The sequence below is a fragment of the Salmo salar genome, chromosome ssa15 (genome assembly GCF_905237065.1).
Source record: "Salmo salar chromosome ssa15, Ssal_v3.1, whole genome shotgun sequence".
Classification (NCBI taxonomy): Eukaryota; Metazoa; Chordata; class Actinopteri; order Salmoniformes; family Salmonidae; genus Salmo; species Salmo salar.
Genome location: NC_059456.1, coordinates 55,736,281 through 55,762,100, shown reverse-complemented (window position 1 = coordinate 55,762,100; position 25,820 = coordinate 55,736,281). Strand labels below are relative to the sequence as shown.

General features: G+C 41.7%; 1 protein-coding gene across 1 annotated transcript in view; it reads right to left on the bottom strand.

The window, feature by feature from the left end:
- LOC106571774 (fibronectin type III domain-containing protein 1) overlaps positions 1-25,820 on the bottom strand; it is an 80,513-nt gene that overhangs the window by 18,660 nt on the left and 36,033 nt on the right. Inside the window, exons 13-18 of the mRNA XM_045696077.1 lie at positions 25,701-25,812; positions 25,136-25,477; positions 19,797-19,829; positions 18,013-18,159; positions 12,378-12,614; positions 1,352-1,460 (exon numbers count right to left, since the gene is read on the bottom strand). Coding sequence (XP_045552033.1) covers positions 1,352-1,460; positions 12,378-12,614; positions 18,013-18,159; positions 19,797-19,829; positions 25,136-25,477; positions 25,701-25,812 — 980 coding nt within the window. The remainder of the gene's footprint in view (positions 1-1,351; positions 1,461-12,377; positions 12,615-18,012; positions 18,160-19,796; positions 19,830-25,135; positions 25,478-25,700; positions 25,813-25,820) is intronic.

Below are 25,820 nucleotides of genomic sequence, written 5' to 3'. Positions count from 1 at the left end.
CTGCTCCCGTCCCCCAACACATTCCAACACATTCCACAGCTATCTGTCCTTCTACAGATATTCCATGCTTCTTCTCTATCATTTATTTAATATCTCAAATGTCGAACCCAACACCATGAGCATAGCTTCCACATGTATTGACTCTCTCTGTCTCTCCCTCTCCTTACATGCCCCTCCCTTTTCATTGTGTACCAAGCCGTCATATCGGGTTAGTCCACTAGGGACTTTCCATTGCATTATGTCAGTAATCAACGTATAATCTATCCTGTGTATGTGTTTCTGTAATTCTGTGTGATTATTTAGTTAGTTAGTAAATAAATAATTAAGCCAATTTGTGTATTGCTGAATTGTCATTTAGACTAGGGTTCATGCAGATTTGATGTCAACGCCATTCAGAACGAGACTGATACGAGGTAATAATAATTAATGGATGACTAATATGGTAACGATATATTCTGATATATTCTTGAGTTAATTCGGGAAACGGTAACTCATTAAACAAACTTTTTCCGTTGTGCCCCAAGTTACTAATGAGTTAATTGTTACATGATTAATTTAATAATTAAACATAGTTAATTGATTTGATAAAATAGCCATCATCACATTAATGATAGTCACTTCACGACATTACTGTAGACCTTCATTGCAAAGCAGTGTGTTTTAACCAATTATTTGGTGACGTGAATATATTTAGTGTCGTTTTATCTGAAAAGGTTTTTTTCTGAAATTCACTAAGGAGAATGGTCCTCCCTTTCCTCCTTTGAGGAGCCTCTGCTGACATATACGCATACTGGCACGACACAAACACAAATACAAACACACATGCACACCCTCACACACACTTTTACACTCGTCATTTGCTGCTGCTACTCTGTTCTTTATTTTACTCTAACTTTTATCTATCCGGATGCCTAGTCACATTACCTTGCCTTCATGTACATATCTACCTCAAGTACCTTGTATCTCTGCACATTGATCTGGTACTGGTACTTCCTGTATATACTGTAGCTCCATTCTTGTGTATTTTATTTTATTATTTCATGTTAGTTACTATTTTATTTTGTATTATTATTTTTAAACGCTGCGTCGTTGGGAAAGGTTCATAAGCAAGCAATTCACTGTAAAGCCTACACAAGCTGTGTTCTGTGCATGTGATGAATACAATTTGATTTGATTTATAGTTATAAATACTTACACACAGACGCAAACACGCAGGCAAACACCTCCACAGACGCACACACATGGGTAAAGAATATACAAGCCGTACAATCTCGTAAATCCTTTGTTTGTATAACCAGCCCATTGTGTAAGACATTAAACACTCTCTCACACACAGAGAGCATATTCTCACCTGGAGTTAGGTTTGAGGTTTTCTACAGCCAGATGTGAGCCGCTGGATGCACTGGAGGACCACCTGTTGTTGAGGACGTCATCGTATGAGGCACTGTGGACCATGTAGCCTGAAGGGGTCACACACAAGGCGAGAGTCAGGGGCCAAAGATCACCAGAGGTTAGAGAGGGGAGGGATCAAACATTGATCCATTTTAAAGTTTGAGAAGGAGAGATAAAATGTGTCCATGTTGGTTTTGATGTGTAGCCAAAGGTAAGGGTGGTCTGATGTTAGAGAGGAAATATTTACTTTGAGAGGAGAGTGATTGGAGGCAGAAGAACGATCCCAACTAATTTGAGGTATCAGTGGTTTTAAACTCGAGGCAGACGCAGTAAGTCACATTGTGGATCTGCCAACCACTACACATACAGAGACAATCTGTTTCTCTGTTTCTCACCTCTTGTTTTGCCTCTCCTCTCACACACACATAATGGTAAACCTCCATAAAGCCCCATTTCAGTACGTGAATCCTGAGGTCATGGAATGCTCAGATCATGCCACTCAGCCAGTGGAAACTCTACAAGGGCAGTGCTCCCCGCCACATCAAACTCCTGTGTTCATATTTTTTCTGGCGCCTGGCCAACATAGCTGGCTCAAGGTGGAGGGGAGGAGGAGGAGGGAACTACTACCACAGGCACCACTCTTTCTCTCTGATTGTGTTGTTCCCTCTTTCTCTCCCTCTCTTTCATTTTTTCTCTATCACTATATTTTGTAATCAGAAGTGTGAAAACAGAAGCACTGTTGCAGCCTGTCACTCACTTATCCTTCTCTCCTCACTCTTTCATTCTCTCTCAACCCTGCTGCCTCTCTCTCCCTCTTTCTTTCCTCTTTACTTTGCTCATCTTTCTGACACCGCAACCAATAAGGGAATAAAAATTAGGAAACGCCAAATAATGTGTTAAAAAAATACATTCCAACATATATTACAAAATGTATTTACAATGTATATATAAATGTATGTAAAATGTATTTAATGTATTTCAAAATACAATCTGAAATACATTGAAAATGTATTTTAGAATACTGTATATTTTCACATACATTTTCACATGTATTTATCAATATATTTGGTAAAAATATTTTTAAACGTCTTTAGAAAGGTTTTGTTGGGTTTTTCTTTATTTCTACTATTTTCTACATTGTAGAATAATAGTGAAGACTTCAAAACTATGAAATAACATATGGAATCATGTAGTAACCAAAAAAGTGTTAAACAAATAAAAATGCATTTTATATTTTAGATTCTTCAAAGTAGCCACCCTTTGCCTTGATCACAGCTTTGCACACTCTTGCCATTCTCTCAACCAGCGTCATGAGGTAGTCACCTGGAATGCATTTCAATTAACAGGTGTGCCTTGTTAAAAGTACATTTGTGGAATTTCTTTCCTTCTTAATGTGTTTGAGCCAATTAGTTATGTCGTGACAAGGTAGGGTTGGTATACAGAAGATAGCCCTATTTGGTAAAAAACCAAGTCCATTTTATGGCAAGAATAGCTCAAATAAGCAAAGAGAAATGACTGTCCATCATTACTTTAAGACATGAAGGCAAGTCAATCCGGAAAATGTCAAGAACTTTTAAAGTTTCTTCAAGTGCAGCCGCAAAAGCTATCAAGCTCTATGATAAAACTGGCTCTCATGAGGACCGCCACAGGAAAGGAAGACCCAGAGTTACCTCTGCTGGAGAGGATAAGAAATTACAGCACCTTGGATTGCAGCCCAAATAAATGCATCACAGAGTTCAAGTAACAGACACATCTCAACATCAACTGTTCAGAGGAGACTGCGTGAATCAGGCCTTCATGTTTGAATTGCTGCAAAGAAACCACTACTAAGGACACCAATAATAATAAGAAACTTGCTTGGCCCAAAAAACACGAGCAATGGACATTAGACTGGTGGAAATCTGTCCTTGGGTCTGATGAGTCCAAATGTTAGATTTTTGGTTCCAACTGCAGTGTCTTTGTGAGACGCAGAGTAGGTGAATGGATGATCTCTGCATGTGTGGTTCCCACCGTGAAGCTTTTGCAGTGTGATGGTGTTGTGGGTCCTTTGCTGGTGACACCGTCAGTAATTTATTTAGAATTCAAGGCACGTTTTACCCGCATGGCTACCACAGCATTTTACAGTGATATGCCATCCCATCTGGTTTGCGCTTAGTGGGACTATCATTTGTTTTTCAACAGGACACTAACCCAAAACACACCTCCAGGCTGTGTAAGGGCTATTTGACCAAGAAGGAGAGTGATGGAGTGCTGCATCAGATGACCTGGCCTCCACAATCACCCGACCTCAACCCAATTGAGATGGTTTGGGATGAGTTGGACCGCAGAGTGAAGGAAAAGCAGCCAACAAGTACTCAGCATATGTGGGAATTCCTTCAAGACTGTTGGAAAAGCATTCCAGGTGACTACCTCATGAAGATGGTTGAGAGAAAGCCAAGAGTGTGCAAAGCTGTCATCAAGGCAAAGTGTGGCTACTTTTAGGTATCTCAAATATCAAGTATATTTTGATTTGTTTAACACTTTTTTGGTTACTACTTGATTTCGACTCTGTTGACTCTGACGCTGCTTTCGACTCTGTCAATCACCACATTCTTATTGGCAGACTCAACAGCCTTGGTTAATCAAATGATTGCCTTGTCTGGTTCACCAACGACTTCCCTGATAGAGTTCAGTGTGTCAAATCGGAGGGCCTGTTGTCCGGACCTCTGGCAGGCTCTCTGGGTGTGCCACAGGGTTCAATTCTCGGGCTGACTCTCTTCTCTGTATACATACAATGATGTTGCTCTTGCTGCTGGTGATTCTCTGATCCACCTCTACGCAGACGACACCATTCTGTATACTTCTGGCCCCTCTTTGGACACTGTATTAACTAACCTCCAGACGAGCTTCAATGCCATACAACTCTCCTTCCGTGGCCTCCAACTGCTCTTAAACGCAAGTAAAACTAAATGCGTGCTATTCAATCGATCACTGCCCGCACCTGCTCGCCGTCCAGCATCACTACTCTGGACGGCTCTGACTTAGAATACGTGGACAACTACAAATACCTGGGTGTCTGGTTAGACTGTAAACTCTCCTTCCAGACTCACATTAAGCATCTCCAATCCAAAATTAAATCTATAATCGGCTTCCTATATCGCAACAAAGCATCCTTCACTCATGCTGCCAAACATACCCTCGTAAAACTGACCAACCTACCGATCCTCGACTTCGGTGATGTCATCTATAAAATAGCCTCCAACACTCTACTCAACAAACTGGATGCAGTCTATCACAGTGCCATCTGTTTTGTCACCAAAGCCCCATACACTACCCACCATTGCGACCTGTACACTCTCGTTGGTTGGGCCTCACTTCATACTCGTTGCCAAACCCACTGGATACAGGTTATCTACAAGTCTCTGCTAGGTAAAGCCCCACCTTATCTCAGCTCACTGGTCACCATAGCAGCACCCACTCGTAGCACGCGCTCCAGCAGGTATATGTCACTGGTGACCCCCATCTATCTACCTACCTCGTCCCCATACTGTATTTATTTATCTTGCTCCTTTGCACCCCAGTATCTCTACTTGCACATTCATCTTCTGCACATCTACCATTCCAGTGTTTAATTGCTATATTGTAATTACTTCGCCACCATGGCCTGTTTATTGCCTTAACTTACCTAATTTGCACTCACTGTATATAGACTTTTTGTTTTCTTTCATCCTACTTTATTATTGACTGTATGTTTTGTTTATTCCATGTGTAACTCTGTGTTGTTGTATGTGTCGAATTGCTATGCTTTATCTTGGCCAGGTCGCAGTTGCAAATGAGAACTTGTTCTCATCTAGCCTACCAGGTTAAATAAAGGTGAAATAAAATAAATAAAACATTAATTCCATATGTGTTATTTAGTTGTGATGTCTTCACTATTATTCTACAATGTGGACAACAGTAAAAATAAAGAAAAACCCTTGAATGAGTAGGTGAGTCTAAACTTTTGACTGGTGCTGTACGTGTTCGTGAGAGTCTCCCCTTTCTGTGATGGTAATATTAGTGTGTAGCCCAAACTGTTCGGACGCTACAGACAGAAGTTGGCAGAGCTGCAGAACCGACTTCAGACATATATATTTAACCTTGCAAAATTGTATATATTTCTGTTTGGCCAGGCGTCTGAAGGGACCCCTAAACAATTCAGATCAAGTTTGAGAAATGTAAGTTTGTAATGTCGTCTACCCAGCCAAAAACGGAGTCTGCAAGAGCAGGCAACTGCTCGGTAAAGAACACTTTGTCAATTTTGTTTTGAGTCAAATCGACTTTTTCATGATCACAAATAGAACCCCAAACATCCCTGTGTCTACTCTTTGGGAAACTTTGAAAGCTTATATCAGAGGTGAAATGATTTCCTACACCGCACATGAGAACAAACTGGAAAAGGATAGGCTATCTATGTTAACACGCTATATTGCCCAATTAGATGACATTTAAGCCGTTTCGCAATCTCCGGCTATTTATAAGGAATGTTTAACTTTGCAAGCAGAATTTGACACATTATTACCAGACCATGTTACTGAACTGCTTGTCAAGTCTAGGTGCACTTACTATGAACAAGGAGATAAAGCCAGTAAATTATTAGCTCACAAGTTACGTCAACTATCATCATCATTTCAGAATCCTAAAATTCATACATCGTCTGGGATATCATTAGACCCTAGGGGGATCAATGATGAGTTCAAGAGATTTTACCAGTCTCTATATATTTCTGAAAGTAATGCGGATACATTGGAATTGGAGGATTTCTCCCACTCACTTCCTGTGCCTTTGGTCAGATGGGATTTGGTAAAAAATTAGAGCAGCCGATCACTGTTGAAGAATTGTCTAATGCTGTCAAATCCCTTCCATCTGGGAGAAGCTCAGGGCCTGACGGCTACTCGGCAGAGTTTTATAAAAGGTTTCTCCAAAATAGCCCCTATTCTAATTGAAATGTACAATGAAGCATTTGTAAATGGTGCTCACCCACAGACTCTCACTCAGGCAACCATTTGTCTTATTCTTAAAAAAACAAAGACCCTCTTGAGTGTGTATCATACCGTCCAATTAGCCTGCTAAATTTTGACTATAAAATTCTAGCCAAACTTCTGGAAACGCGTCTGGAAACAGTCCTCCCATCAATTATCTCTCCGGATCAAACAGGATTTATTAAAAATAGACAGTCATTCTTCAATCTTCAACAATTATTTAATACTATATATAATCCTTCTGTCGCCAATACATCTGAAGCCATTATATCCCTGGATGCGGAGAAAACGTTTGATCGGGTGGAATGGAAATACCTTTTTTATACTCTAAATAATTTTGGCTTGGCTCCAAATTCATGACTTGGATAAGACTTCTGTACTCATCCCCTCAAGCCTCTGTCAGGACTAATAACACTCAAATCAGATTGCTTCCCTTTGCAACGATCGACACGACAGGGTTGCCCTTTAAGTCCCTTATGGTTTGCCCTCGCCATAGAACCACTTGCAATAACACTTCGCTCCAACCCCCTCATCAAAGGTATAGTCAGATACGGACACAAACAAAAAATGTCTTTTTTTGCAGATTATTTATTATTATACACATCCAACCTTTCTGTCTCTGTTCCTGCTGCCCTTGCCACTTTCACATCCTTCGGTCACTTATCAGGGTATAAAATTAATCTCAGTAAAAGCGAATTGATGCCGCTTAATATGGCCGCATAAAAATCCCCTTTACATAACTTGCTATTTAAAATTGCTCACAGTGGATATATTTATCTTGGGGTACATGTCACAATCAGATTTGAAAACCTTTTTCATGCCAACTTTGCTCCTCTTTTTACCCATAGTAAGGACGATTTGGAACGCTGGTCTTTGCTACACCTCTCCTTAGTCGCAATAATTAATTCTATTAAAATGAATACTCTCCCCAAATTCTTATATCTCTATCAGTGCCTTCCGATTTTTCTTCCCAGTACATTTTTCAAAAAGATTGACGGCCTAATACTACCCTTTATATGGGACAAAAAGACCCACAGGATACAAAAACAGCTTTAGCAGAGGCCCAAACCCGACGGCGGTCTAGCTCTACCGGATTTCAGATTCTATTATTGGGCCACTAACCTTAGGATCATTCAGTACAGGTTGCAGAGCAGAGAGATATTCCCACCCCCAATTTGGCTAGAGATGGAGGTTGCCTCATCTATACCGGCATCATTGTCTTCCCTCGCTCACTCCTCCGTTACAGACCCTTACTCCTCCTTCACCAAAAATATGTGTCAAAACAACATTGAAGATCTGCAATCAATGTAGGTTCCACTTTGGGTTTCAGACAACCTTTTCTTTGGCTCCGGTAGCCTCAATCCCAGCTTTCCCCCCATCTATGGTTGATGGTGCTTTCTCAACATGGTCTAGTCTCGGTATTAAAAGATTCAGGGATCTGTATATTAACAATACATTTAGTACGTTTGTCTCCCCAGACATAATTTCTTTAGGTTCTTACAAGTCCGGAGTTACGTCCAGCGCAAAGATCAAGGATTCCCCACCCTTCCTGGTGAAACACAGTTCGACACATTTCTTATCCCACTTTCTATTCTGAAAGGCACCTTGTCAATAATCTATAGTCAAATTTGCTCACTACAAGCCATCTCATTAAACAATATTAAATCCTCATGGTAGGTGGAACTGGGTAAGGAAATATCTGATGAACTATGGGAAGGGGCACTCAAAAGGGTACATAGCTCTTCTATTTGCGAAAGACAGTCTCATTCAATGCAAACTCATTCATAGGGCCCACTGGACCAAAGCAAGATTATCCAAAATTTACAAGGATGTGAACCCTAATTGTGTACGATGTAATCAGCCTCCTGCTAATCATGCACACGTGTTTTGGTGTTGACCATCTCTTGTTAGTTTCTGGAAAGACATCTTTAACACACTCTCAGAATTAAGCGGCAAACAGATCGAGCCAGACCCTTTTATTGCACTATTTGGGGTTTCCTTACCCACAATACAATTGACCAAAACGAATAAGGATGTAATTGCCTTTGTCACTTTGTTAGCGAGACGATTAATTTTACTTAGATGGAAATCCTCTGCACCCCCTTCTCATGCTCTTTGGATTAAATCCATTTTGAATTGCATATAGTTGGAAAAAATTAAACACACACTCAATGGGTCTGTAGACAAATTCTATGCAATGTGGGCTCCCTTCTTTTCTTATGTTAAACGACTACATTTCCCTGCAGTTCCAGAGTGATGTATATTTATATTTTGGTGATGTAAGAGGCCTGGGATGTGTATACACGACATCTCGGATGTTAAGGATTGTATTATCTGTGCTTGTTGACCTATAACTGTATCAATATATATATATACTGCTCAAAAAAATAAAGGGAACACTTAAACAACACAATGTAACTCCAAGTCAATCACACTTCTGTGAAATCAAACTGTCCACTTAGGAAGCAACACTGATTGACAATAAATTTCACATGCGGTTGTGCAAATGGAATGGACAACAGGTGGAAATTATAGGCAATTAGCAAGACACCCCCAATAAAGGAGTGGTTCTGCAGGTGGAAACCACAGACCACTTCTCAGTTCCTATGCTTCCTGGCTGATGTTTTGGTCACTTTTGAATGCTGGCGGTGCTTTCACTCTAGTGGTAGCATGAGACAGAGTCTACAACCCACACAAGTGGCTCAGGTAGTGCAGCTCATCCAGGATGGCACATCACTGCGAGCTGTGGCAAGAAGGTTTGCTGTGTCTGTCAGCGTAGTGTCCAGAGCATGGAGGCGCTACCAGGAGACAGGCCAGTACATCAGGAGACGTGGAGGAGGCCGTAGGAGGGCAACAACCCAGCAGCAGGACCGCTACCTCCGCCTTTGTGCAAGGAGGAGCAGGAGGAGCACTGCCAGAGCCCTGCAAAATGACCTCCAGCAGGCCACAAATGTGCGTGTCTGCTCAAACGGTCAGAAACAGACTCCATGAGGTTGGTATGAGGGCCTGACGTCCACAGATGGGGGTTGTGCTTACAGCCCAACACCGTGCAGGACGTTTGGCTTTTGCCAGAGAACACCAAGATTGGCAAATTCGCCACTGGCGCCCTGTGCTCTTCACAGATGAAAGCAGGTTCACACTGAGCACGTGACAGACGTGACAGAGTCTGGAGATGCTGTGGAGAACGTTCTGCTGCCTGCAACATCCTCCAGCATGACCGGTTTGGCGGTGGGTCAGTCATGGTGTGGGGTGGCATTTCTTTGGGGGGCCGCACAGCCCTCCATGTGCTCGCCAGAGGTAGCCTGACTGCCATTAGGTACCGAGATGAGATCCTCAGACCCCAGACCTGAATCCAATTGAGCACATCTGGGACATCATGTCTCGCTCCATCCACCAACACCACGTTGCACCACAGACTGTCCAGGAGTTGGCGGATGCTTTAGTCCAGGTCTGGGAGGAGATCCCTCAGGAGACCATCCGCCACCTCATCAGGAGCATGCCCAGGCGTTGTAGGGAGGTCATACAGGCACGTGGAGGCCACACACACTACTGAGCCTCATTTTGACTTGTTTTAAGGACATTACATCAATGTTGGATCAGCCTGTAGTGTGGTTTTCCACTTTAATTTTGAGTGTGACTCCAAATCCAGACCTCCATGGGTTGATAAATTGGATTTCCATTGATTATTTTTGTGTGATTTTGTTGTCAGCACATTCAATTATGTAAAGAAAAAAGTATTTAATAAGATTATTTCTTTCATTCAGATCTAGGATGTGTTGTTTAAGTGTTCCCTTTATTTTTTGGAGCAGTGTATATTTTTATTTTTAGCGTCTTTTTATTTTTTCGTATTTGTATTTTTTTTATGTCTGTCTCTCTTTCTCTGTTTTGCTGTATTGTTGTCTTTGATGTGTTGTGTTGTTTTATATTACTACCAAATAACTTACAAGTGCAATTATTTTGTAAATGCTGGTGTTGAAAATTCAATAAACAAAGTAAAACATTGAACAACAACGTTGAACATCTAATAGTCAAATCATAGTGTAAAGCAGGTGAGCTGGTTCTACTCTATTTGGCAATTGTCTGGTGTTTTGTGGTGAAAAACTGAGCGTGTTGAGTATAACACATCAACCCTGTTACCCATAGATAGACAGGCTAGAAATGTTTTAGCAATTTACATTATTATTTTGAATCTTGTATTCAATTGCCCCTCCCTGTTGCACACAACAAGCTTCCATTCCCCCTGTCACAAGAGGATTCATGGCTGATTTAACTAGTAATTACCGTTCAATTTTTCCCAGATATGGTAAATTCCCACTTCCCACTTGGTTATGAACGCACCATAACACCGCTAACCATACACTGTTGAGCCATATAATACCACTCATTGGAAGGACAAAGCCTAGACCTACACGTTGACATATTGTGGAGCATTATACAATGTATAGTTTGTTTAAATCGATAAAAACAACAATACATTATTATTTTTTTACAGCCTAGTGCCCGTGATACTAGAGGCACTTACTAGTCACACTTTTTATTAAATTTTTTAAGAGGAGAAAATGTGTTTTTTATAATGTTGAACTTGTGCTCTTTATGACAGAATGTTAAAATTAGGTGACATCCAACAGATTGTTTTTTACTCACCATCGCAATTTAAATTACTTATATCACTGGCAAAGTTTTGGCTTGGTGGCCCAAAAAATTGTCTCCATTGATCAATACGTAAAGAGTAATTTAAAAAGCTGAATTAGGAATGCCTTTGGCCACCCTGTAGACTAGATGTCATAGCCATGTATTTCTGGAATATTGTCAGGCATAACATTACATGCGTTTGAGAAAATGTATGTACATGTATCTCTGGAATATATTTTAAGGCACTACATGCATTTTAGCAAAGACGTTAAATACAGTATATTGAAATGAGAGAGAGATCGAAATACTGGGAAAGAGAGAGAAAGTGGTGCGGGTCTGCGATACTATATGGTTTAGACATCAGAGAATGGCCCAGCCCACTCAAGGACTAGGAGCTTCTGTTGGCCAGCCAAAGACAACACACAGCTTCTCTCTGGATGACTGAACCCATGTCTCTGACTGAAGCACTGTTCACAAGTCACACTCACTACACACTGGATCCCTCTATCAAATACAGTTTTACAGTACTCAAAACTCAGTTACTGACATCTAAAACATTGGGGGTTGGGTGACTCCCTAAAATCTAACTAGGAGCTGACTAGTTAGTGTCACACCCTGATCTGTTTCACCTGTCTTTGTGATTGTCTCCACTCCCCTCCAGGTGTCGCCCAGCTTCCCCATTATCCCCTGTGTATTTATACCTGTGTTCTCTGTTTGTCTTTTGCCAGCTTGTTTTGTGTCGTCAAGCCTACCAGCGGTTTTCCCTTTACTCCTGTCTCTCGAGTGTTCCTGTTTCCTAGTTTCCCCGGTGTTGACCATGCTGCCTGCCCTGACCCTGAGCCTGCCTGCCATCCTGTACCTTTGCCCCACCAATCTAGATTACTGACCTCTGCCTGCCCTTGACCTGTTCTTTTGCCTGGCCCTGTTGGAATAATAAACGTTGTTATTTCGACATTGTCTGCACCTGTGTCTTACCTTAAATGTGATAGTTAGATTATGTCTGCTGACCTGCCATGATCCTTTGAAAAGCATATCAAATGGGTCAGGATAGAAAAGTTGAAGTCAGACATAGGCTACGTTTACAGAGGCATCCCATTTCTGATATATTTTCCACTAATATGTCTTTTGATCAATCACATCAGATATTTTCACATCAGATCTTTTTAAGAGCTGATCTGATTTGTCAAAAGACTAATTATTGGAAAAAGATCAGAATAATTGCAGCATAAGTGCACACTAACTGCTTGAAGCACTGACAGAATACTCTTCACACCTCTCACATTGTATCTGCAGTACACCCCACTATCTGGCCAAGCTTGCTAGTCACCCTGCGTGACATTGTGGTCCACTCACCTGACACCATGTCATCCTTCAGTGGGATGGCCCAGTCCAGGATGACGAATGAGTGACAGCCTTCCATGGCGACCACCGTGATGTTGTGGGGCTTGTTTTTGGGCGGCTGTTTCTGATTAGTAGCCAGGCTGTCTTTCTTAAGCAGGTTTTCCAGGACGTCCACCTGTAGGTATTCCAGAGCCTCCGTCAGCGAGCACGGAGCGCCCGGATCCTTCTGGATGAAGTTCACATACGGAGCTGGAGAGAGGGATGGCAGGGAGGGATGGGAAAGCAGCAAGATGGTTGATCAATTATGTTACATTTTTGCTGGTTTTACACACCAACCAAGAAACTCCTTGGGAGAGCACAATGTTTTCTTTGGTCTACATTTTTACTGAACACTAAAATAATTATGTTGAAGAGGCAGTGCAGTTAAATACATGTTTTTTTTAAATGATATTTCCACACTATGAGGTTGAAATTGTGAAAATTATGATCATGCCCAATCTGTTCAGGTGGGATGGAGTTTTTGGCCCAGATCATGGCATCACAATCTGATGTGATTATTCTGATCAATGACCAGTCATATTTTATTTGCTTATGTATCCTACTACTTTGAAGGGGTAGGCGGGGTAGGCTGGGTAGGCTCTAGATTCTAGACGACCCTATTCGCCAATAAGGGTTGTGTATATAAATATACCTTCTTCAAATTTGCATCGACACGCCCACACGATCAGACTGAGCATTTCCATGGCAAAAGGACACTCAGGAAAATAATAACTTAATTTGGAGTTATTTTTATGACATGATGATTTATTAGACACACAGTGATGATTTAAAATGATTTAATTAAAAAGACTGCATAGAGGTTTTAATACAAGAAGGCAATGTTTTAACATCTGCTGGTGGACAATAAAGTCTCATATTACAATCTATTCCGTTTATAACTCAGTCTACTTGGGTTCCCTCTGTCAGGAGTTCAGGAGAAGTCAGAGTGGGTGATCTTGCGTGGTCCCATCCTTCTTCCCCATCGGGTGATTCTCTCTCTGTCTGTCTGTCTGTCTGTCTGTCTGTCTGTCTGTCTGTCTGTCTGTCTGTCTGTCTGTCTGTCTGTCTGTCTGTCTGTCTGTCTGTCTGTCTGTCTGTCTGTCTGTCTGTCTGTCTGTCTGTCTGTCTGTCTGTCTGTCTGTCTGTCTGTCTGTCTGTCTGTCTGTCATTCTTCATGTCCGTGGGAGCTACTGTAGTGCCACTTGGATCCATACACAGCTGTGAACACTTCCAGAACTCCCAGAATTCTCAATATGATTGGGATGGGAATGGGAATTTGGCTGGACTCAGTTCCACCCCACCACACGACTCGGGACAGGCAACTGTAGCCAACAGACACAGTCCAACAGGGACACAAGGTTTCTACTCTCCTTTTTTTAAGAATACAATAGATTTGAGAACGTTTCAACTACATCTAATAATGTCCTTACAGCTACACATCTGGACACTGATGTATGTGTCTGTCTGTGTATCTGCTTTTCTAGATGTATACATGTGTCTGTTTCCACATGGTATCTTACTTTTGAGATCTGTAATTGTGTCTTCTATAGTCTTTCTATATCTCTTTTTTGATCTACTACATTCTGAGGAAGTAGATGTAGTGCTTTTAAAATACTATTTCATGTAATTTTCCACCATGACCCTTCATCTACTTTCCTAAGCATCGGTCTTAAACTTGCAAAACATGTATTTAAAAAGAAAACTAAAAAATTTGACCTGGTATCGACATCCGTAATGTTCTGGTTCAATTTGACCTGCAATTTGATGTTGACCTTGGTCTATATAACTTTTGAACGGTTTGTTCTAGAAACAAGCTGATTTCACATACTGTAGACCTATATCTTATATCACATACTGTAGATATAAGTTTACGTATAATTTCCCTATGATGCTGAAAGGCTGATCAACACTGATCAACACTACCCCTTCAAGACAATTTGACCTTGACCTTTGTTCGAGAGACAATTGGTATTCTGTGCAGTAAAGATCTATCCATGATGATCACAAGGATATACGTTTGTTTTCCCTGTGACGTTCAGAGGCCGAGGGACAGTGATCTGAATTCTAGCAAAACATTTCATAAATGTCATAAAATGTAGTAATTTGATGGATTTACGAATTTGGTACAGTATTCAAACATTTGACTCAACATTTTTTACAGTTGGGTCTATCAACTCAGGGGGGAAAACATATGAAAGAGGACATTCTCAGCTACTGGAAAATACATTTTGAGAGGTTAAAATCATATATTTATGTAATTGACCCGGAACATAAACGGTGTAGGCCAAATCGAATGTAAGGGAAGGGATAACTTTATACTCTTCTTCCCTTTTGTAACACTCCATTGACTTACACCATAAGCTCTATATGAGTCTTCAGATAACATGTGTCTGCCTGTAAAGGGGAACCCAATACCCTTTGGCTGGCGCCAGTACAGTTGACTGACACGATTGGTCAATTGAGTTAGCATGGTCAAACCCCCTCCAGACTGAGGAATGGAGGACGTGTCAGAAAGCTGGCTGCTGTGTTGGATCTGATATATTAAACTCATAAATATGAGAGACTAGGTCTCCTTGTTTGGCGGTCAGGGACCTCTCCTCTCACTGCTGATATCAGCGTGTTTCATATTATTTCATTATTTCACTGTTATTCTTATTCTATTTCATTCTGTCTTAGGATTTCTTTAATAGATGTAATGAGCTTCAGATGTGTTTGCTGTGCGTCCGCCGGCCTCAGCTCACAGGATAGTTTAGCTGGATTAGATGACCTGGTTCAGGGGCCAATTTTGTAATAACATTGTAATAATATGGTAATTAAATAGACTTTCATCCAAAGCTGTCAACACATAAGCCTACACCATATTCAGTATACACGGCTCTGGTGTTTCAAGCATCGTGCACCAGCCAAACAATTGGAACCAATTCTGTTCCAATTGGTGGTACTGCCCAACTCAGGGGTGGGCAATAATTCCGTCTCGAGGGCCACATCGGGATTGCAAAATTAAGCAGAGGGTTCCACAGATTCTTTTGCGGACCGATTTGTTCGTCCAAAGCAATTTTATTTGAAAACGTATAGGTCCATTATAATTTCTACATAATTTCTATCTATTTTAAACATTGAAGAGCGACCTGTTTGTAATAATGTTTTTACTCAAACCTCCCCCAGGCCGGATTGAATGGGCTCGCGGTCCAGATCTGTTTGGGCTCGCGGGCCAGATCCGTTTGGGCTCGCGGGCCGGATCCGCCGGTCTATCCGGTAGCCTTGCTTCGAAGGCTGTCTAATGTCACTGACACATTTCAAACTGAGGTCCTCATAGTGAACAATACTAGCTAACACTGCTGTTACTGAGACCCGTCGGTTAGAGTACTGTCCAACTATGCCACGCCAACACGGTCGCATGGGAGATGTGAGTGGCGCTCACATCTCCCAATGTACACATCATCATTAGGAGCCCAACAACCACCGAGAGGCTCCTTCATGAGAGACAGTAGGAGGGAGGGAAGGAGAGAGGGTGATGGGGAATCAGAGTTGTTGGTTTTATTCCTGTTCAGTGTGGGGGGTTTCAGTCTGTTTTTCCAGTGATAGGAGTGGATGTGGATAAAGCAGACAGAGGAGGAGACAGACGAGGCCAAAGCAACCACTTAGGAGCAGTAAAGAGACAGCAGGACGCTTCAAGAGCAACTGAACGTAGTAAGCAACTTCTCCTTTTGAAAACGGTCTACGTAGCATTGATATGAGTCAGAAACATTTATTCTAGTTTCAAAATTGACTACAAAGTGCAAATAGGGTAATTTTGGTCATACAGTCAGTCTCGTCCAAAACAGATTTGCGAGATATTTAGGAAAAAATGGCTTGTCACGGAATGAATGAAAGGTACCGCAATAGCTTTCTTTGGGTTGGGATTATTTCAATCCTGCCCACATGCTGCCCACAGCTGGCAGTACCCAAGTAATCATTAAAATGGTGCACAGCTGCATGTGACCTGATCGTAATGCTCAGGGACCATCAGTAAATTACACAATGTACATGGGAAAATATTTTTAAATGTCAATGACCTAAAAACCTTAAACCAACTATAACTTGTAGAAATGCATATAAAAATATTGAAAGCATTTAATGAGACAACTAAAAGGTGTGCAACATTACTATTGTGAAATGTATTGATGTTCCCTAACTAGCCCCACAGTTAGGCTATGCAAAGCCAATCCAACTTTGCCACTGTCGCCCATGTCATGTGGACCCTGAACTGTCAAGACCCTGGCCCTTACAATGCGAGTGGCATTGGGAAGTACAAAGGCCTACAGTGCGACCATTAGTTCGACCAACAACATTCTCAATTAACTCCGTTGTCTCCAAATCTCTAACCTGTCATAGTGACACTTTACACACAGACCCAGTCCCATTTATTATGTCCACCCATGACCAGAGAAGGGGGTTCCTCCTTGCAGATGCAAGTTTAGCAACCCTAGTGTGCCTTTGTTCCAGCCCAGCACTAACACTAATCATGCTCTTCAACCTAGACCAGGGACCTGGATTAGTTAAATCAGCTGTGTTAGTATTGGGCTGGAACAAAACCCAGCAAACAATGCAGACAGCTCTCCAGGACCATGATTGACCCTCAATCTCTGCAAGAGAGGGTCACAGAGGGGTGAAACAACATTAGAGGTAATTTCATGTTATCATCTGTTAGCTGAAAGAAGATAGAACTCTGATGGTTCTGCCAGACCAATGCAAAGATGGCACTCCCTCCCCTAACAGGGTTTTCCTTGGCCCAGGGGTAATCATGTAACTATATGAGCTAGTCAAGAACTGTGAATGTATTTATGATGTGCGACTGAACAAGCCAAGATATAGAGAGCCAGAGTTAATTTCTCCTCCGTGAAAGAAAACTGAACACACACCAAATAGGACTACAATTATTTATAAGGCAGAGACACACGTGTTGCACACAAGCACACACACACACACACACACACACACACACACACACACACACACACACACACACACACACACACTTAAAATGCGAGCACGCTCACTCAATCAAACACAAAAACATGCACGTGTTTCAGCTGGATGCCTGGATGAACATTATTTATGTTACGAAAAAACAGCCTTTCTCTTTGGCATTTAGAGGGACTTCACAGAAGCTTCCCCACAAAAAAAATGTAATCACTCACTACTGAGAACACTGCAGAAAGACAGGATGATAACTCATTTACAATAAGTGAAATATACTGTATGATTGAAGAGGTTAAGCTCTGTTTAAACTGGGAGCCATCATATAGATAATGGTAATGCGGTATAAAGCAAGACCTGTGTGTTGACAGGGTTAAGTTCTAAACAGTAAAGTCTAAATCCACAGATGACAAGGTTAAGCTCTTAGACGGCGATGCTGAAATAACTGCAAGTGGTATGTTTCATCAACGTAGGGGAGAGGTAGATAGTTTGTCAAACTCAAACACAAACAGCTCAAACACACTTACAAGCACACACCCACGTGCATGTGAGGTGCATTCACCCAGTCAGGCACACATACATGCAAGCAAGCATGCTCACACACATTGCACGTACTACAGTTATCACTTTTCTCCATACCGTAGCCTACCTGTGAAGCGTTTCTTCCCGGTGAGGTCGAACTCATTGGAGGGGCTATTGTTGAAGGGCCTGGTGTCTGGTTCAGGGGTGGGGTGGTCTGTCGTGGTGGTGGTAGGGGGCAGCGTGGGGGGCAGGGTGGTCTGCCACAACAACTCATCTAGAAAAAAAAAGGGACAAGTGAAGGCATGACCATCACAAACTAAATCCAAATACCACTGAATTTAGTCTGTGTGACATTTTGTATGTAGCACTAGACCTTTGTAATTGGCATGTAATAAGCATGCAATAGCTCTTGAAATGAGTGTGATATCATTGGAAATGACCTTGATGTTTTTTTCCTTTTAAAAGGCAAGTTCTTCATGTGTAATGTTTTGCTGCCAATATTTTTCCATTCCTGAGGCACCGGCTTTTGAACATCATGCCCGTTTCGCAGTAGATTACTGTAATGTTCATGGTTCTGAGCCTAACAAATGTGTAAGGATTAAGTCAGTGAAGTCATTGAAATCAATTAGTTACTTCCAGCAGCACCAGGCATTCTGGCCTGTGGAGTGCCAACGGACCTCTGCATGACACCATAATGTGCCTCACACACAGCCTTGCAGGGAAACACTATGAATATATTGGGATGCAATTTGTCGAGTAGCGCATATACGAGCAATAGTTTTCTCATGGCACTAATCAAACTATAACATCACGGCGTATGCTTACCAAACATAACATAATCACAGTTCCTCCATTCACTGAAACCATGAATGACCATGCATTACCAGTATACCATAACATAACATGATACACTTTATATACTATATACAAAAGTATGTGGACACCCCTTCAAATTTGTGGATTCGGCTATTTCAGCAACACCCGTTGCTGACAGGTGTATAAAATCGAGCATACAGCCATGCAATCTCCATAGACAAACATTGGCAGTAGAATAGCCCGTACTGAAGAGCTTAGTAACTTTTAATGTGGCACCGTCATAGGATGCCACCTTTCCAACAAGTCAGTTTGTCAAATTTCTGCCCTGCTAGAGCTGCCCTGGTCAACAGTAAGGGGTGTTACTGTGAAGTGAAATGTCTAGGAGCAACAATGGCTCAGCCAAGAAGTGGTAGGCCACACAAGCTCACAGAATGGGACTGCCAAGTGCTTAAATGCGTAAAAACCGTCTGTCCTCGGTTGAAACACTCGCTACCGAGTTCCAAACTGTCTCTGGAAGTAACGTCAGCACAAGAACTGTTCATTGGGAGCTTCATGAAATGGGTTTCCATGGCCGAGCAGCAACACACAAGCCTAAGATCACCATGCACAATGCCAAGCGTCGGCTGGAGTGGTGTCAATCTTGATGATTTTGGATTGAGATGTTCGACGAGCAGGTGTCCACATACTTTTGGTTATGTAGTGTATAACATCACAAGTCATCACATGCAGCAACATCACAGAGCAGAACAGTACAGTAGAGCATGCCAGGGCATTCTCTCTGGGTAAGTAATGCAGTTCACAGACACTGCGGAGGTTGAGTTGAGTTGGCCAGATAAAACATCAGAAACACAGCCGATGATGGAAGGAACCCAAACCCAACCCAAACAAACACACAACCGACCATAGAAAAGACCACAGGCAAGGAAACATGAAATAGAGGAAACAGTCAACAAACAGATGAACTGATAGATAAACATTGAAAAGAAACAATGCAGGCAGGCAGGCAGGCCCAGCCCTGTAGCCGTCGGTACGTAGCCATTACTCAGCCGGTACCTTCCTCAATGGCTAAAGCGTCAGACAACATGGCAACCATACCCATAGAGTCCGTTTCCATTCCTGAGGATTCCTCTGTAGGAGAAGTGAGACAGGCAATAGCATGACCAGAAATCACTATACATATACACACACACACACACACACACACACACACACACACACACACACACACACACACACACACACACACACACACACACACACACACACACACACACACACACACACACACACACACACACACACACACACACACACACACAGAGAGAGAGAAAAGGCACAATTATTTGCACACATATAAACATGCAGCAACACTCACTTGTCTTTCTAGCCCCGGTACAAAGTTTCAAGTTGACGGTGGAAAAAAATGGTGCACTGTTTTGAGTTAAGAATTAAGTATTTCCTCCATTATTTGTTCTTAGTCATCTCAATTGCCTTGTAGTAAACTCAAAACAACTGGGGATGGTTATTCCCTTAAACTTGCAAAAAGGAGAATTACATTGGAAAACATATTACTTATGGCTGTCTGTCTTTGGGTGTATGTTTGTTACAATGACCCCTATAAGAGCCTAATAATACGTATGTGTCTGAATATGGGCTTCGTGTCTGTGTTGTGTTAATCCCTACGGAACACTTAGGTCTAGCCATAAAAGTGTGTTTTGATGTGTAAGAATATTGAAAGATAAATACACAACGCAGAGGACTAAAGGTCAAGAGGGAATTAACGATCAATGGAAATAGTTGTTTTTCTGTACTAGCGAATTAATGATCAATGGAAATAGTTGATTTGTAATGGGGAACTGAAGATTAATGGGTCAGGGACACGGGTGGAATTCCAGTCTGGGACCCATACCTACATGTGGCAAGTTCTCATTGGTTTGAATTGTCTATACGTTGAGCCTGAAACTGAATACTTGGTTTTTGGCCATTGGCCCAATTTTACTGCAAGGAATTCTAATTGATCAACCACAGGCTAGGCTTGGGAATAAACTACATCCTGTCTCTTTGTTCAGTGGAGAAACATTGAGGCAAGGGACATATGACCATCTACCATCTACTTTCCAGCATAACTATGATTTGTTCTCTTTGAATAAATATATTTTTCTCCCCCTGATTTGCTTTGGGGTCTGTGTTATAGAAGAATAACATAAATTGCTAACAAGTGTGTGTTAATTGTGTGTCTTGTGGTAAAGATAATTGTGTAGTGAGACTGACTGCTTTGCTTAGGGTTTTCACCCAGCCCCAGCGGTATCCTGACCACCGTCAGCCCCAGATGTGGCTGGCCCTGATGTGGTTCCCATCAGATCTGGGTTCAAATACCATTAAAAATAATTAAAAATACTTCATCTGTGCCTGACTGATGGCACCAATAGAACAGTCCCAAAACTGCAAACCCTGCCCATCTTAAGGCTGGTTTATACTTTGTCTATCGACATGTCTGTAGACAATTAGAATGCGACAAGTCTCACTGTTCCAAACAATATTTAATTTATACTCCTGTGGAATGTCTGTAGACTGTCGCTATACGACTGTCATTTTCCTTGTTGCAGACAGATGAAAAAAGTTCAACTTTGACCCTTGCTGGGCCCGTTGCCATGGTTACCTGACTGAGACAGCAATGTGTGCACAAGTTCTAAAATTCTCTGGTAGAATGCCATGCTTTTATTTCATCACAGTCATCGCACACTATTTTCTGTAATTAGCTTGCCATTAACTTGTAAATAATGATCTCGTGGTGAATTTATTTTCCTATAATAATGAATAAACATTTGCTAAATTTAAGAAGCTAGACAGATAGCTAGCTAACAAGCTAAAACTAAATTCAAAACATTGTTTAGAAAGTTGATTTTAGTTACCTGGCTTGCTAGATTGACTTATACAGTGCGGGAAAGTTTTCAGACCACTTGTCACATTTTGTTACATTACAGCCATATTCTAAAATGGATAAAATCAAATAAATCAATCTACACACACTGCCCCATAATGACAAAGCAAAAAACTGTTTTTTTAAATAAACAGAAATACCTTATTAACATAAGTATTCAGACCCTTTGCTATGAGACTCAAAATTGAGCTCAGATGCATCCCGATTCTTCAACTGATTGGACACGATTTGGAAAGGCACACACCTTTGTGCGTGTCAGAGCAAAAACCAAGCCATGAGGTTGAAGGAATTGTCCATAGAAGTCAGAGACGGGATTGTGTTGAGGCACAGATCTGGAGAAGGGTACCAAAAAATGTCTGAAGCATTGAAGGTCCACAAAAACACAGTGGCCTCCATCATTCTTAAATGGAAGAAGTTTGGAACCACCAATACTCTTCCTAGAGCTTGCTGCCTGGCCAAACTGAACAATCGGGGGAGAAGGCCTTGGTCAGGGAGGTGACCAATAACCCAATGGTCACTCTGACAGAGCTCCAGAGTTCTTCTGTGGAGATGGGAGAACCTTCCAGAAGGACAACCATCTCTGCAGCACCAATCAGGCCTTTATGGTAGAGTGGCCAGATGGAAGCCACTCCTCAGTAAAAGGCACATGAAAGCCTGGTTTGAGTTTGCCAAAAGGCACCTAAAGACTCTCAGACCATGAGAAACAAGATTATCTGGTCTGATGAAAACAAGATTGAACTCCTTGGCCTGAATGCCAAGCATAACGTCTGGAGGAAACCTGGCACCATCTCTACGGTGAAGCATGGTGGTGTTAGCATCCTGTTGGGGAGATGTTTTTTAGCGGTAGGGACTGGGAGACTAGCTATGATCCAGGGAAAGATGAACGGAGCAAAATACAGAGAGATCTTTGATGAAAGCCTGCTCCAGAGCGCTCAGAACCTCAGACTGGGGTGAAGGTTCACCTTCCAACAGGACAACGACTCTAAGCACACAGCCAAGACAAAGCAGGAGTGGCTTCGGGACAAGTCTCTGAATGTCCTTGAGTGGCCCAGCCAGAGGCTGGACTTGAACCCTATCGAACATCTCTGAAGATACCTGAAAATAGCTCTGCAGCGACACTCCCCATCTAACCTGACAGAGCTTGAGAGGATCTGGAGAGAAGAACGGGAAAAACTCCCCAAATACAGGTGTGCCAAGCTTGCAGTGGTGTAAAGTACTTAAGTGAGAATACTTTAAAGTACTACTTTAGTAGTTTTTTTGACTATCTGTTGTTTATTTTACTATTCATATTTTTTTACAACTTTTACTTCACTACATTCCTAAAGAAAATGATGTAGTTTTTACTCCACACATTTTCCCTGACACCCAAAAGTACTCATTATGTTTTGAATGCTTAGCAGGACAGGAAAATTGTCTAATTCACATACATATCAAGAGAACATCCCTGGTCATCTCTACTGCCTCCTGATCTGGCAGACTCACTAAACACAAATGCTTTATTTGTAAATGGCGCCTGAGTGTTGGATTGTGCCCCTGGCTATCCATAAATGAAAAAAACAGAAAATCGTGCCACCTGGTTTGCTTAATATAAGGAATTTGAAATTAATTATACTTTTACTTTTGATACATAAGTATATTTTAGCGATTACATTTACTTTTGATACTTAAGTATATTTAAAACCAAACACTTTTTGACTTTTACTCAACTAGTATTTTACTTGGTGACTTTCACTTTTACTTGAGTCATTTTCTATTAAGGCGTCTTTACTTTTACTCAAGTATGACAGTTGAGTACTTTTTCCACCACTACAAGCTTGTAGCGTCATACCCAAGAAGACTCGAGATTGTAATCGCTGCCTAAGGTGCTTCAACAAAGTACTGAGTAAAGGGCCTGAATACTAATGTAAATGTGATATACATTTTTTTTTTATACACATTTGCTAAAATGTCAAAAAACCTGTTTTGCTTTTTCATTGTGTGTAGATTGATGAGAAAAAAATATTCCATACATTTCAGAATAAGGCTGTAATGTAACAAAATGTGGAAAAAGTCAAGAGGTCTGAATACTTTCCGAATGCACTGTAGCAAATACATTTTTAAACAGATGGGTCTGCTGGTGTTAAAATACGTCAGTTATGCTATTTTGATCCACCAGGCTGCTGATGTCATACAGCCTGTTGTTATTGTGTTCACACTTTCTCATAACGACAATGACAAGTTTGATTTCGGGCAACAGTATAATGTTCATGATGTCATTGCGACAACTGTCTACAGACATGTCGATAGACCAACTGTATATCAGCCTTTAGCCTGCCAACTCCAGCCAGGCTAAGGAAAAAAGATTTCAAACAGTATTTGGACCCAGGTCCTTATCTGGTTCCAGTGGTCTCGACTGTGCCTGGCCAGATCTTGCAGGGCTCTGTGGCCACAGACAGGACCTACTTATTATGGTCAGGATGTTATGGAGATGGTAAACAATAACAGCTTACAGACTAACTGATGACAGACTCCATTCTGATCCACTGCTTTTAGCCTGCATAAAATGTAATAGATAGTACAAGCCCAGATTAAGCCTAGTCCTGGACTGAAAATCATTCTCAATTGAAAGTGCATAAGTCCAGAGAGGTATACTAAGAAGCGGTGTAAATTATTAAGTGAGCTAACTTTGGTCAATTCTGAGTTCATCTTAGGATAACTGTTGACACGAAGGTGGCCCACATTTTAGCCAGGTCAATTTTGAATCCTTCAGGCAATGAATTCTTCAGCCCTAACTTCCGGGTGAAGGCTAACTCACAGCTAACTGTCTGAGCCACGAGTTGAGGGCCAATTAAATCAGATTCCCTCCTTCTCACTAAGATTGCATCATCATCCCCTTAATTTGAGGAAGACGACTGATTAAATAATTTATTAATCAAATGTTTTTTTTTGTGTATGTTTAAAAAAGAATATTAAAATAGCTATCACCTTACACATTTAGTAACGACAGGATGCATTTTAAACTTCACGGATAGTAAAACTTTTGAATGACTACAATACGTGACAATAGCCTGCTGAATTTGCGAGGTAACTTCTCTTTCATGCTGATTTTGGCAAAAATGAAAATGTGGGTCTGACATGGATTGGTGTTTCAGCATTGTCAAATGAAGAGTTTGTCGTTTGACTCGCTGGGATTATCCACTTGTGACATGCAAGCGCAGTCACAAGACTGGCTGGAGTTAACGGAAGATAGAGGATAAATATCCTCCTTTGTAACATGGTTGAAGCCTGAACTGGAATGTGAAGCTAACTGAAGCTGGCTAGCTTCATAAAAACCTGAGTAGATCTAGCTAGCGTCGTAGTACACCCCTCTGGAACAGGCTTAATCTGGGTCTGGGAAACTGGCCCTACAACAGCAACAACTACTACTAGTACTACTACTATGATAGTACTAGTTTGATTACTATAACACTACTAGTAATCTGACAGTACAAACAGAAGCGTTAGTCAGACTTGCCTTCGGGATAACAGTCCAGGATGCCATCAGCATCCAGCATTGGGAATCCCTCTTCATCCCTGATCAAAAATGTTCCTGGAGGACAGGTCGGGAACACCGGCATGGTTATAGTCTCCTCTGTGGACATTTCAGTGGTGGTTGGTAGCGTTGTCGGTTCAGGTGTGGTCGTGGTAGGAGGTCTGGTTGTGGTTGTGGTCCTTGGTTTAGCCCGGTCCAGGCCAATGATGGGTTTGCCACCCACGGTCAGGAACTTGTCTTTGGGGTTGACCACCGGTTGGCTTTCCCGACCGTGACCAAACAGAACCTGGCCCTCCTGGTTCACTAATGGGCTGCCCTGGTGGTCTAGCAGGGGAGAACAATCAATCAGTTATCTATCTGTGTAAACAAAACAGTATGGTTTTGTGTTGTAAGTATGATATCTCCCTTTCTCATAAGGAGGAATAAATAGGGGGGATGAAGCATCTTGATATACCAACACATTACAAAGCTCTTACGAATGTAGACCTTTAATACTCCTAGAAACAGTGTTCAATATAAGAGACGGTATTAGTTTACAGTATCTCACCAAAGATGGTGCGTCCGTCCTCTCCCAGAACCACCCTCTTGGGTTGGCCCTGAGAGTCCTGGAGAACCCTGCCATTCTCGTTCATCAGGACCCCCTTATCCAAGTCCACCACCTGGAGAA